The following is a 14,066-nucleotide window of genomic DNA, read 5'->3' as shown; positions in this document are numbered from 1 at the left end:
GTTGCCCATAAATAGAGTACTAAACGACAATAGGGCCTGTTCGGTTGCTCTCATCTCTCTCCAGGTGGAGCTTTTACATCTTTCTAATTCGTTCAACATTTTGTGAAAAATCTTATTTTCTAATTCTACAGTATAAGCCCCACAGGCTACATTACTAGCATCTGAAAAATTACTATCCAAGAAGAGCTGTACATAGCCAATTTCTTTTTATTCAAAGTAAGCACATTAGATTTCCAGAACTTAAGCTCATTCAAAATCTCAGCTGGATAAACTATTTGTAATAATTTATCCCAGCTCAATCTGTACACGATGCACAAGTAACAATTTCTTTTCATCAAACTAGTCAAATTTCCGAACACTGGTGATAAAGAAATAATCTTACCAGTCACTTGAGCTAATTGCCTAGCAGATAAAAACAAAAATCTGTCTAAAATTTCATCTATAGACTGTAACAAATCATTTAATCTTCTTTCGGGAATAGAAATGCAGAATTTAGCAGAATCCCAAGTGATTCCTAACCATTCTAACTTTTGGGTAGGTTCAAAAACAGATTTTTCTATATTGACTAAAAAGCCAGCCTTTTTCAGTGATTTTTTGACAAAATCGGAATCTTTCCGACATAATTCGTAATCCGAAGCCATTCCGAAACCATCATCTAAATACAAAACAATATCAATCGAATTTTGTCTCCAATATTTGACCATAGATCTCAATCATTTGGTAAACAAGTAAGGGCTAGAAGCTAGACCAAAAACTAAAACTGAAAAACAGTAATACTTGTTATTCCAGGAAAAACCAAGAAACGTTTGTTGCTGAGGACAAATGTCGTATTGATGATAACCAGACTTTAAATCGAACTTAAACAGATAAGAACCTCTTTTGAAAAATTGAAGAACTGTTTTCCAGTCTTCAAATTTAAATCTCTCATTTTTGACGGATTTATTTAAAATTGAAAGATCCAATATTAACCTCTTTTTTCCAGACTTATTGGTGGCTACTGATAAAGGATTAACAATACGTAAAGGGAACTTCATATGCACATCCAGAATCAACTAATTCTGAAACGGCTTTATCCACAAATTCTGAGTTAGAAACAGCAGATTTATTGTTTTTCATGTGCATACTAGGGGGAGGCACTAAAAATGGGATTACATAACCGTTTTTAATTGTATCTTAAACAAAATCACTAGCTCTAATCTTAACCCAAAAATCGTAATGTTTTGCAAGCCTGCCTTTAACACCTTTAAAGTTATGACTAGCAGAAAAATCTAATTTTTCAAGAAATTGAACTTGTGACATAAATTCGTCAAGTTCGTCGTTATTGCATTTTTAGCTGAAGTAGGTCTAGCTGTATACGGCTGAGGGCGTGTCTTTTTCTCCTTAATAGTTTTAAGGGCTCTAGTCTCGGCCTGGCAAATCTTTTTCTCGTCCTCATCATTTTCGGCGATATCGTTACTTTCATATTCTCTAACCGTAACCCATCCATCCCCCAGTGGAGTTATCAGCGATCCTGATGAGTTTGTTCCTTTCTTTAAATTTACCCACCAAATCACCAGTAATAGAATAAAGGGGGGAAACAACAGATACAAGATCCTTGTGGATTTTGTTAAGACCATCCATAATGTTCTCATTAAAACGAAACTGAATCCGATTCCCTTCTGATTTGAACTTAATATTAGCCTCATCTCTGTATTTCTTGGATACATTGTCTTGTTCTGACAAAGTGTCGGACTTTAAATCAACAAGTTTCTTATCCAAATAGTCTTTAAAAAGCCCAAAAGTGTCTACTTAAGTCACGGTTTTGTTGATTAGCTTGTGAATTGCAAGCGTTAAGACGTTCGGGCTGACCATGTAAGGGGTCCCTTAACAAATCTTCTTCATTAAGATCGAGTACTGGTTCGGACATATCTTTACATAAACTAAGCTGCCTTACTGAACGATATACGAGCTTCGAATGACCATATACTGTAAACCAACTTATTTTCGCGGATACTTTATTTCGCGTTTTACCCTTTCTAGACCATTTCGCGGTTATTTATATTCGCGATTTTTTGTCTAATTTGATGAAGTTAAATAAGGAATGATCCAAGTTTTACATATTTGCGACAATTTATATTCGCCAAAAATAAATAGCTTGCGAAAATAAGCTGGTTTACAGTATCTTCAATTACTTAAACAAGACAACTATTCGCGCTTAAAAAATCCAGTGCTATTTACATAACAAATATCATACTCAATATATTTACGCAATGCGACAAATATTGACCAATCCGAAATATCATATATTTAAAACACAAACCTGTTTATCCAATATAAACACCAATAGATGACCACTATGCGGACACACACTCACGTGTGATTGTTTACATAATAGAAAACACGTGTATGCTTAACTTTAATAAATACATATATATAAAACTTTATCAATATCACTAAAGGGTCTTTAATTAGTTATTTATATTTTATAGATCTACAGGCGGAAAAAAGAAAGCTGGAAGGTAAAAAATCATTCAGATAGAAATAACCGTTCTTAATTGAATGTGCAAGAAACATAATAAAGAGTATAATTGCTTAACGTTAACAAGTTTTTATATACAATAAACGTACTAGAATTGCAGTTCATTTAACAGCGCTTCCATTCTTACAATAAATGTTTCCTCAGATCGCGATACCTGAGACCAAAATATTTGACAATTCAAATCCTCTTAAATCAAATTTAAGAGTTGCTCAACAAAATGGACAAAAGCTATATCCAGATCCAGATAAAGAACATTAGCTTTAGACGAGGAAGCAATATTCTTTAAATTAGAGTTATTTCCAAAATTGTAAAACAGCAAATTGTCAATAACGCGACATTCGTATGTTTATGCCAGTACTGAAGTAATGACTCCTTGAAGTTAAGTGGCGACATCAAATGTACACAGCGAAATGGATGGGTATTAGCACCTGCTATCATATAAACTCGTGTACACATTAATGAACTCAATCCCAAACAGTTTATTACGATACACATACCTTAATAGACTCTCATATTTGCTACAGTTATCACTATACATCTATGAAGCATTGAAGGTCTAAAAGTAATCCAATATCGTCTAACTGCAGTATTTTGAATTCCATTAAAAGTACTACGATAAAATTACACTTATACATGAGGTGTGTCATATGCTCTCTTTCTTGAGTAAAAGAAACATACAAATCAATAAGCTATAGATAGATTCGAATTTTATATTGTTTTGATATAACATTTATCAATATTACTTACGGGTCTTTAATTAGTGATTTATATATTATAGATCTACAGGCGAAGCATAAAGGTAAATAATCATAGAGACATACAATGAACGTTTTAAGTTTCTAAAACTAATGAGTGGCAAGCACAAAAAAAACATTAGAAATGTAGAGCAAGTTTGATTTATATAAATAAAAAGATGGCGTATGATTTCCAACCAATACAATGTTTACGTATTAAATCTAAGGTCGCCAAAATATAGCAACAAATCATGACAAACTGTGACATATTTCTGACTAGGAAAAAAACCCATCTTGATTAGAGACAAAATTACAAACGAACAATTTATAATAAAGAACATTGTTTAGTTCTGTTATAATTGCTTTTACGGCAGTTACAAAGTACTCATTATTCAAATGCGTTTATAAAATATTAAAATCCCAGCTATATTTGATTGTACATATGAATAGCAAAGAGTAAGATAGATATAAATGAATATAAACGTCAATAAGACTCTTCGAGAGTATTGTTGTACTTCAAAATTTATTGTAAACAACACACTTACCTTTTTCATACTAATTCTATAAATGTTTAATCATTTTTATACTTACCACCATGAGATATAGTTTTTCAAAACAACTTTAATTTGAAACTTCACTATTCCTGTTTTTTAACATTACATTTCAATGAACGTTTTATTTATTACGCAAACTTTTATGTTCACTGATGTACCCCTAGAGTTTTTGACAGTTATTCATATTATGTCTGTTTGTTTAGTTCACACTTTTTTTGTCAAGATAAGGGAATTTTTATATGATTTTTAAACAGAAAAGTAAAATCACAAAAATACTGAACTCTGAGGAAAATTCAGAAGGGAAAGTCCGTAATCTAATGTCCAAATCAAAATGTTGAATTTTGCTCGTTGTTTTTGTACACGACTGAATGCAGGATTTATTTACACAACAATGAATTGTGAATCTATATCTGTAATATCTTACTGTTTAAATCTTTTTGAATTGTAAATTGTAGAGCCGGCGTTTATACTTTGCAAAATCATTTTACTAAAAGACGCGTTTAAATGGAAAAAACTCATTTATTGAGTACACAGAACGTTATTTATAAATTGATGTAGAAAAGTAAAAACGTCGGCATGACAATTACCAAACCGATTTTCATGATTGGTTTTTTTTTTAATGTCTTCATTCAAGTTTAGATTTTGATTTCCTTTACATCCTCACAAATTTAGAAACATATTGAATTCTGTCAAAAATGCATTATGGTTGATGTTAGATCTTTGATTTATGAGTAGTATAGATAAATTGATATACTCGCGATTCTATTTCCATAATAGTTTGCATTTTATAATCGACAACAGGTTTATTGATTCGAACCCGACCAGACGACACCGGTATGATCAGTATGTCAGAAAAGTTTGGAACGATACAAAAAGAATTAAAGAGCAGCAACTTGAGTAGTTTTGGATTAGAACACACATATGGTAAGTACAAACAAAGGGGTTAACGATATTGATAATTATTAGATACGAATGAACATGATGAAAACATGTTTGTTAAACGATAACATTATTTAATTGATTATTTGGTAACGTTGTCAACTTTGTGATGATAAGAACAAGATATTCAAAGCTCTAGAGGAACATTTTGTGTAGAAGTAGTTATGATTAATTTAACAAGAGAAACATGCTTATTATGAAAAATAAACGTAATGAAAGGTAAACGTATCAAATGTAATAATAATCTTGTAAACAAGAGACGTGTATGAGAATTAAAGTTGTATTTTGAATTAAAGTACAGGATTTTTAACACTTACATTTTGACAATATATGTTTTTCAGGGACACCGTAGGCCAAAATGTTTGAAAAATAAAATATGTCATTGAAACAACTGAAGACATGTTTGCTCATGAACATTATTTAAAATGCTAACAAAAAAAAAAACAATCACATTATCACTGGAAAAGTTTTCATTTGAGTATAATAATGTTTAAAGGTTCCAAATATACTGGGAATATTCAGAGGCATAATTTCATGTTAAGGATGTACTTAGGTGAGGTTTTGAAATGTGTGTCAAATGTTCGGACTCCTTGGTGTTTTTCCATACAATACAATGTAAAATATTTTGCCCCATAACACCCATTTATTTTTTCATAGAAGACTTATTAGCTCATGAAAGGTCATTTACCAAAATTTTAAAAGATTCTTGATTTTCTTTCTTTTGTTTTGAGACCCATTAATACCAATGCAAATATAAGATAAAAGCCCGATTCTGCCTTCTTCCCGCCATATGTTGAATCTCGAATATCTCGAAAAGGAGGTCCGTGACCTATCAATATTTTTAGGTTATCTTTATCCTTAATTGATGCTCTACCAGCTTAAAATATCAATTTTAACTTCTTAATTTATTAATTTTCACCTGACCTCACCCAAGTACACTCTTCGTGTATTTTCTGTTCTGAATGTTTTTGCATTTATTTGTATTGTATTTTTGACAAGTAATGTTGTCATTTTTCAACATGTGTATGCAAGCGAGATTTGTGGCTAGCCATAAAACCAGGTTCAAACCACCATTTTGTCTTAAAATGTCATGTACAAATTTAGGAATGTGGCAGTTGTTATTAAATAGTTTTTACTATGTATGTTGGCGTTTGTTTTTGTTGCACTATAGTGTTCCTGTTGTTCCTTTGTTTTTCTTTTGTAGTTCATGTGTTTCCCTCGGTTATAGTTTGTAACCCGGATTTGTTTTCTCATAATCGAGTTATGACTTTTCTTATTGCGGTTTTCTACTGCTTACGTGATTGGTCGAGGGCTACCGGAAGTGAATCTTGACGTTATTTGATTCTCGATAGACGGAGTTGGCATAACTAAGTTTTGCTATTAATATAAACATGATGGCGGCAATGATAAAATGAATTAGACAAACCGGCTAAATCAAATCATCTTAAATCAAATCTAAGAGTTGCTCAACAAAATGGACAAAAACTATATCCAGATCCAGACAAAAAACATTAGCTTTAAATGAGGAAGCAATATTCTTTAAATTAGACTTATTTCCAAAATTGTAAAACAACAAATTGTCAATAACGCGACACTCGTATGTTTATGCCAGTACTGAAGTAATGACTCCTTGAAGTTAGGTGCGACATCAAATGTACACAGCGAAATGGATGGGTATTAGCACCTACTATCATATAAACTCATGTACACATTAATGAATTCAATCCCAAACAGTTTGATACGATACACATACCTCAATAGACTCTCATATTTGCTACAGTTATCACTATTTTATATTGTTTTGATATAACATTCATCAATATTACTTACAAGTCTTTAAATAGTGATTTATATATTATAGATCTACAGGCGAAGCATAAAGGTAATTTATCATAGAGACATACAATGAACGTTTTATGTTTCTAAAACTAATGAGTGGCAAGCATAAAAAACAATAGAAATGTAGAGCAAGTTTGATTTATATAAATAAAAAGATGGCGTATGATTTCCAACCAATACAATGTTTACGTATTAAATCTGAGGTCGCCAAAATATAGCAACAAATCATGACAAACTGTGACATATTTCTGAATAGAAAAAAAACCATCTTGATTAGAGACAAAATTACAAACGAACAATTAATAGTAAAGAACATTGTTTAGTTCTGTTATAATTCCTTTTACGGCAGTTACAAAAGTACTCATTATTCAAATGCTTTTATAAATTATTAAAATCCCAGCTATATTTGATTGTACATATGAATAGCGAAGAATAAGATAGATATAAATGAATATAAACGTCAATAAGACTCTTCAAGAGTATTGTTGTACTTCAAAATTCATTGTAAACAACACACTTACCTTTTTCATACTAATTCTATGAATGTTTAATCATTTTTTTACTTACCACCAGTCGATATAGTTTTTCAAAACAACTTTAATTTGAAACTTCACTATTCCTGTTTTTAACATTACATTTCAATGAACGTTTTATATATAACGCAAACTTTTATGTTCACTGATGTATCCCTAGAGTTTTTGACAGTTATTCCTATTATGTCTGTTTGTTTAGTTCACACTTTTTTTGTCAAGATAAGGGAATTTTTATATGATTTTTATACAGAAAAGTAAAATCACAAAAATACTGAACTCTGAGGAAAATTCAGAAGGGAAAGTCCGTAATCTAATGTCCAAATCAAAATGTTGAATTTTGCTCGTTGTTTTTGTACACGACTGAATGCAGGATTTATTTACACAACAATGAATTGTGAATCTATATCTGTAATATCTTACTGTTTAAATCTTTTTGAATTGTAAATTGTAGAGCCGGCGTTTATACTTTGCAAAATCATTTTACTAAAAGACGCGTTTAAATGGAAAAAACTCATTTATTGAGTACACAAAACGGTTAATTATCAATTGATGTAGAAAAGTAAAAACGTCGGCATGACAATTACCAAACCGAAATTTCATGATTGTTTTTTTTTAAATGTCTATATTCAAGTTTAGATTTTGATTTCTTTTACATCCTAACAAATTTAGAAACATATTGAATTCTGTCAAAAATGCATTATGGTTGATGTTGGATCTTTGATTAATCAGTAGTATAGATAAATTGATACACTCGCGATTCTATTTCTATAATAGTTTGCATTCTATAATCGACAACAGGTTTGTTGATTCGAACCCGACCAGACGACACCGGTATGATCAGTATGTCAGAAAAGTTTGGAATGATACAAAAAGAATTAAAGAGCAGCAACTTGAGTAGTTTTGGATTAGAACACACATATGGTAAGTACAAACAAAGGGGTTAACGATATTGATAATTATTAGATACGAATGAACATGATGAACACATGTTTGTTAAACGATGATATTATTTAATTTATTATCTGGTAACGTTGTCAACTTTGTGATGATAAGAACAAGATATTCAAAGCTCTAGAGGAACACTTTGTGTAGAAGTAGTTATGAATAATTTAACAAGAGAAACATGCTTATTATGAAAAATAAACGTAATGAAAGGTAAACGTATCAAATGTTATAATAATCTTGTAAACAAGAGACGTGTATGAGAATTAAAGATGTCATTGAAACAACTGAAGAATGTTTGCTCATGAACATTATTTAAAAGGCTAACAAAAAAAACCATCACATTATCACTTGAAAGTTTTTCATTTGAGTAAAATAATGTTTAAAGGTTCCAATTATACTAGGAATATTCAGAGGCATAATTTCATGTTAAGGATGTACTTAGGTGAGGTTTTGGAATGTGTGTCAAATGTTCGAACTCCTTGGTGGTTTTCCATACAATACAATGTAAAATATTTTGCCCCATAACACCCATTTATTTTTTTATAGAAGACTTAATAGCTCATGAAAGGTCATTTACCAAAATTTTAGAAGATTCTTGATTTTCTTTCTTTTGTTTCGAGACCCATTAATACCAATGCAAATATAAGGTAAAAATCCGAGTCTGCCTTTTCCCGCCATATTTTAAATCTCGAATATCTCGAAAAGGAGGTCCATGACCTATCAATATTTTAAGGTTATTTTTATCCTTAATTGATGCTCTACTAGCTTAAAATATCAATTTTAACTTCTTAATTTATTAATTTTCACCTGACCTTACCCATGTACACTCTTCGTGTATTTTCTGTTCTGAATGTTTTTGCATTTATTTGTATTGTATTTCTGACAAGTAATGTTGTCATTTTTCAACATGTCTATGCAAGCGAGATTTATGGCTAGCCATAAAACCAGGTTCAAACCACCATTTTGTCTTAAAATGTCATGTACAAATTTAGGAATGTGGCAGTTGTTATCAAATAGTTTTTACTATGTATGTTGGCGTTTGTTTTTGTTGCACTTCAGTGTTCCTGTTGTTCCTTTGTTTTTCTTTTGTAGTTCATGTGTTTCCCTCGGTTATAGTTTGTAACCCGGATTTGTTTTCTCATAATCGAGTTATGACTTTTCGTATTGCGGTTTTCTACTGCTTACGTGATTGGTCGAGGGCTACCGGAAGTGAATCTTGACGTTATTTGATTCTCGATAGACGGAGTTGGCATTACTAAGTTTTGGTATCAATATAAACATGATGGCGCAATGATAAAATGAATTAATATGATATTCCCGTGCTTGCATTTCCTATCATGATTTTCTTGATAGAGGTTTGCTGCTCACAAGGAAGCTATTAAACCAAGAGTTCCAAATGGTGAAGTTAAAATCATCCATTCGTAAATTTTACGGACGCCATCACGAGTTGGTTGACCGTTATGGAATAACCGTTTCACAAATGATATCGGATTTGTTCCTAACGTCGTAACTACAATCCCCTTCCCTTTCATGAATATGACCTACCAAATTAGACTACTTACCGGCTTTGTAATCACACAAGCAACACGACGGGTGCCACATGTGGAGCAGGATCTGCTTACTCTTCCGGAGCACCTGAGATTACCCCTAGTTTTTTGTGGGGTTCGTGTTGTTTATTCTTTAGTTTTCTATGTTGTGTCGTGTGTACTATTGTTTTTCTGTTTGTCTTTTTCATTTTTAGCCATGGCGTTGTCAGTTTGTTTTAGATTTATGAGTTTGACTGTCCCTTTGGTATCCTTCGTCCCTCTTTTAGACAAACCGGCTAGACTTTGAAACATAATGTTCAAATTGTTATCATCGTCAAATTAATTAATGAGCAGAAAGCATTTTTTTATAAAGAAGATGATGTTTTGTTTTAGTTTATTAATTTCAGAGAGCAATTTCCATGGAGTATATGTTTTGGCGTTAAACAGAAATATATGCATGCATTAATTCAGTTCAATACGGGAACCGCAAATTTACAATGAACGTATACTTGGTCACGAGTGGGGGAACATTCCTTTCTCAAACTTTAAATAATTGTAAGAATTACATGCATTTGTAAAGGGATTTATTGATGTATTTTAGTACTATATTGCTGTTGAGGGCCTTTCTTATCCTGTATTTTTATAGTTAAATATTTTGTGTACAGCTAGGTCAACTGATCACAAATTTAAATAAAAACAAACATGTTTAACTCCTCAAATTTGTTTGTTTCTTGTCAGAGCCTGGAACGTTCGTGCATATCTTTTTCCTGGTTGAAGACGTACCAAACAATTTTAACCTTTGTTTGTCCTACTATTCACGACTGTCCTATAGGTTTCTGTTTTCATATGTTTTACTGATTCGTTGATTCACTTTAAGTTTACCAATTTATAGCTAACACTTGTCTTGGTCACTTGAATTGTAAAAACTTCAATTATCTAACTTGCTTTCTAGAAATCTTTAGTGTAATGTTAACTCTAACCGTTTGTCTTCCAATAGGACAATTAATAAGTTGATGTTGCAAATATAAATAAGAAGATGTTGTATATTTGCCAATGAAATAACTCACCATAAATGACACAGAAATTAACAACTAAAGGTCACCGTAAGGCGTTCAATATTGAGCAATGCCATTGCCGCATAGTTAGCCATAAAAGGTCCCCAAAGGACACATGTAAAAACCATTCAAACGAGAAAAATAGCGATTTATTTAATGTACAAAAATGAACGAAAAACAATTATGTATCAGACCACCAAACGACAACCACTGAATTACAAGCACCCGACTGGGGACAGATAGATACATATATAATGTGGCGGGGTTAAACATGTAACCTGGGACAGTGGTATAACATTACACTATAAGAACGAACTATAAAAATCAGTTGGCTTTACAGTTAACAATAAACAGATAAGTCCCAAAAATTCTCTGTTCCGGGTTGCTGATATCGATCCCAATTTTAGGGAATACTGTAGATTTTTGTGTTCATATATATATATATATATATATATATTGAAATCTTGTTACATCTTTGATTTTGATTTGTCCGTCGTCTGGACAAATACTATGAAAGCGCCTTTTTCTTTCAATGTTTCGATTCTATTTTCAACAGCAAATTCTAGACAAACACAGTTAAGAAATTTTAACAAGGACAGAGAAAGAACTCGAAAGCGACGAGTTAAGCAGTTTAAAATCATAACAAATATTGTTCGTTTGAATAGTTTTACATTGTCATTTCGGGGCCTCCTATAGCTGACTATGCGGTATGGGCTTTTCTCATTGTTAAAGGCCATACGGTGACCTATAGTTTTAGTTACTGTGTCATTTTGGTTTCTTGTGGAGAGTTGTCTCATTGGCAATCATACCGCATCTTCTTCTTATATATAAAAAGGAGTTATCATTATAGATAAATATTAGACATGAATGAATTCGTTTTATGATGATTCACTTGGTGTTTGTAACACCATGCAAGTAGTATCTTGTTTAAGTTTTGAACCGTCTGCAGATCTATAATATCTTTGCTTGACAGTTACTGTTTTAATAATTTGCCCGATTTGTTTGTTTTCAATTTTTCAGCTACACGTCTTAATAAGTTTAAATTCAATTTATTAACTATTTTGTAGATTCAAGTTCCAAAAAATCTCTGAACGAATGTAGACATTGTTATGAAATGGAAGTAATTATAATACAGTTGGACCGAAGGCTGTGTGAAATAAGACGACGAATTATTGAAGCCGAAAGACAATCACCCTACTCGGTATATGTAGACAAAGTTTTTGAAGGTGATTGAAGCAAGAATGTTTATTAATCGTCATGGTTTTGTTGATCAGTAGAATTAAACATGTTATACGTCGTATAAAAAACGAAATGTGGTACAAAAGAGGTACAGTCAAACTCATAGATCGAAAATAAACTGACAACGCCATAGCTAAACATAAAAAGACAAACAGACAAAAAGTCAAACAGAAAATAATGGTACAGGAGACACACCATAGAAAAGTAAAGACTAAGCAACACGAACCCCACCAAAAACTAGGGTGATCTCAGCTGCTTCGGAAAGGTAAGCAGATCCTGCTCTACATGTTGCACACGTCGTACAATAAAAATAAGGAAGTCCAGCAAACTTGACAAAACTAAATATATCAATCAACGAAACAATTAATAAACAACTGTCATATTCCTGACTTGGTAAACATATGATTAAAACCGGTTTCATATATATCAACATTCTGTTTGCATGATTTAGTGATAAAACTATAGTTTAAGTGTTCCTCTTTAAAAAAATAATGTAACTATTTATTTGGTGAAACCTAATGAAACTGAATATGTTATAAAAAGTCTTTTACAACAGATTTTTCGTTGGCCATTGTGTGGTTATCATTATACATACGTTTCTAAATGTACAATGTCCTTGAGTTTGGTATACAGATTCATTTCTACAAATATGAACTTTTTTTAACTCGTCGTTTCAGAATAATGGATACACATATGAATTATGTTTTGTTGTTCCAAACATGCATATGAAAAGGATAACATGTTTTCAATTAGTTCATTCATTTTTTACCTTTCATCCTCTATGATTTGTCAGTAGTCTCAATGATAAGAATGCTTAAGCAGTACTTTCTAATGTTTCAAATTTCTATTCTATGTTCAAATAAAGATATATTGCAAATCACTGATCAAAACACCAGTATTACCAGTATTGAGGAAAAAGGAAGAATGAAAGATAAAGAATTAAGAAGGGACAGAAGGGACAGAAGCAGTCAAGATTCAAAACTCATATCTGGTAATTACGAATTAAATACAATGTATTACATTGTCAAGATGTTAAGACTTATCAGGTTTGAGTTTGTTGATTTTTGTGACTGAAACGATTTTTAATGAGAACTATGATTGTTATTCAGACAACTATCCATACGAGTTAAAATCACGTACAAAATAATATACGAAAAACAGATATGTAACACAACAACATATGACAATCTCTGATTTACCACGTATGTATAGTGATTATGGACTTTCCGATTTGATTTACCTCTGAGTTCAGTATTTTTGTGACTTTACTTTTTACATGCTCCTGACTTTGGGCAGACACTTTCATAATGAATTAAACGTGTATTTTGTATTGATACTATCGTTAAAATTCCTAAAAGCCAAGATTTGATGATGCATTCATTCTCTCTATTGGTTATTTCTTATTTCATTAACGATTTATTTATCATCAGATAAATAATGGTGCCTCATTTTATGCGAGACACCTTAATTAATATATATAAGTCGAAAGACAAATTCAAGAAAGAAAAGTAAAACAAATAAACATTGATTGGGTTTTCAATCTCTTTTGATTTAGGAGCCATTTTGGGATTTTTTTTTGATAACAGTATCGTAGTAGATTTAAGTGAAAATGAGGAAAGTTCGGTATGATTACAAACTATTCACAAGAATAAAAATGAAAGGGAAGTTAGTCTTCTTTTGGTTTATTAAAGTGTTTGTGCGACAGGTGAAACAGAGAATGTGAAATATATGTGAAAATAAATAAAAATATAAATAAAAAAACAATTAAATTATAATTTTAAAAAAAACAGTAATTACTTTTTTAACAGTCTCTACATCATGTACATATTGTTTACAATAAAATATGGACTATTAGGGATTCTTCTTATGTGCAAGTACGTCTTTGTTTTAAATAGGACATATTTGAATCAAATTTTATAACGGAATAAGACACGGGTTTTGAGAAATATGATTGTTTTCTTTTTTTAACAACATTATAATTTTATTCATCAAATATTGTTTGTTACAAAAACTACCAAGATTCCATGTCATCAGTGACGCTCAGGTCAAAATAGTATGAAGCCAAAAAAATAAAAAGTTGAAGAGCATTGAGGACCTTGAATTCCAAATAGTTGTACCACATACGGTTAAAGGTAATCTTTGCTGGAATAAGAAAATCCTTAGTAATTCCAAAAATTCATAAAT

General features: G+C 31.3%; 1 protein-coding gene across 1 annotated transcript in view; it reads left to right on the top strand.

Moving 5' to 3' along the window:
• Positions 1–14,066, top strand: part of LOC143055299 (uncharacterized) — a 179,023-nt gene that overhangs the window by 150,250 nt on the left and 14,707 nt on the right. The window contains exons 11-15 of the mRNA XM_076228437.1: positions 2,469–2,498; positions 3,297–3,317; positions 4,608–4,730; positions 11,711–11,869; positions 12,748–12,873. Coding sequence (XP_076084552.1) covers positions 2,469–2,498; positions 3,297–3,317; positions 4,608–4,730; positions 11,711–11,869; positions 12,748–12,873 — 459 coding nt within the window. The remainder of the gene's footprint in view (positions 1–2,468; positions 2,499–3,296; positions 3,318–4,607; positions 4,731–11,710; positions 11,870–12,747; positions 12,874–14,066) is intronic.

The sequence above is a fragment of the Mytilus galloprovincialis genome, chromosome 12 (assembly GCF_965363235.1).
Source record: "Mytilus galloprovincialis chromosome 12, xbMytGall1.hap1.1, whole genome shotgun sequence".
In the NCBI taxonomy this organism is placed as follows: Eukaryota; Metazoa; Mollusca; class Bivalvia; order Mytilida; family Mytilidae; genus Mytilus; species Mytilus galloprovincialis.
The sequence above is the reverse complement of the archived record's forward strand: the minus strand, read 5'-3'. Positions and strand labels throughout refer to the sequence as shown.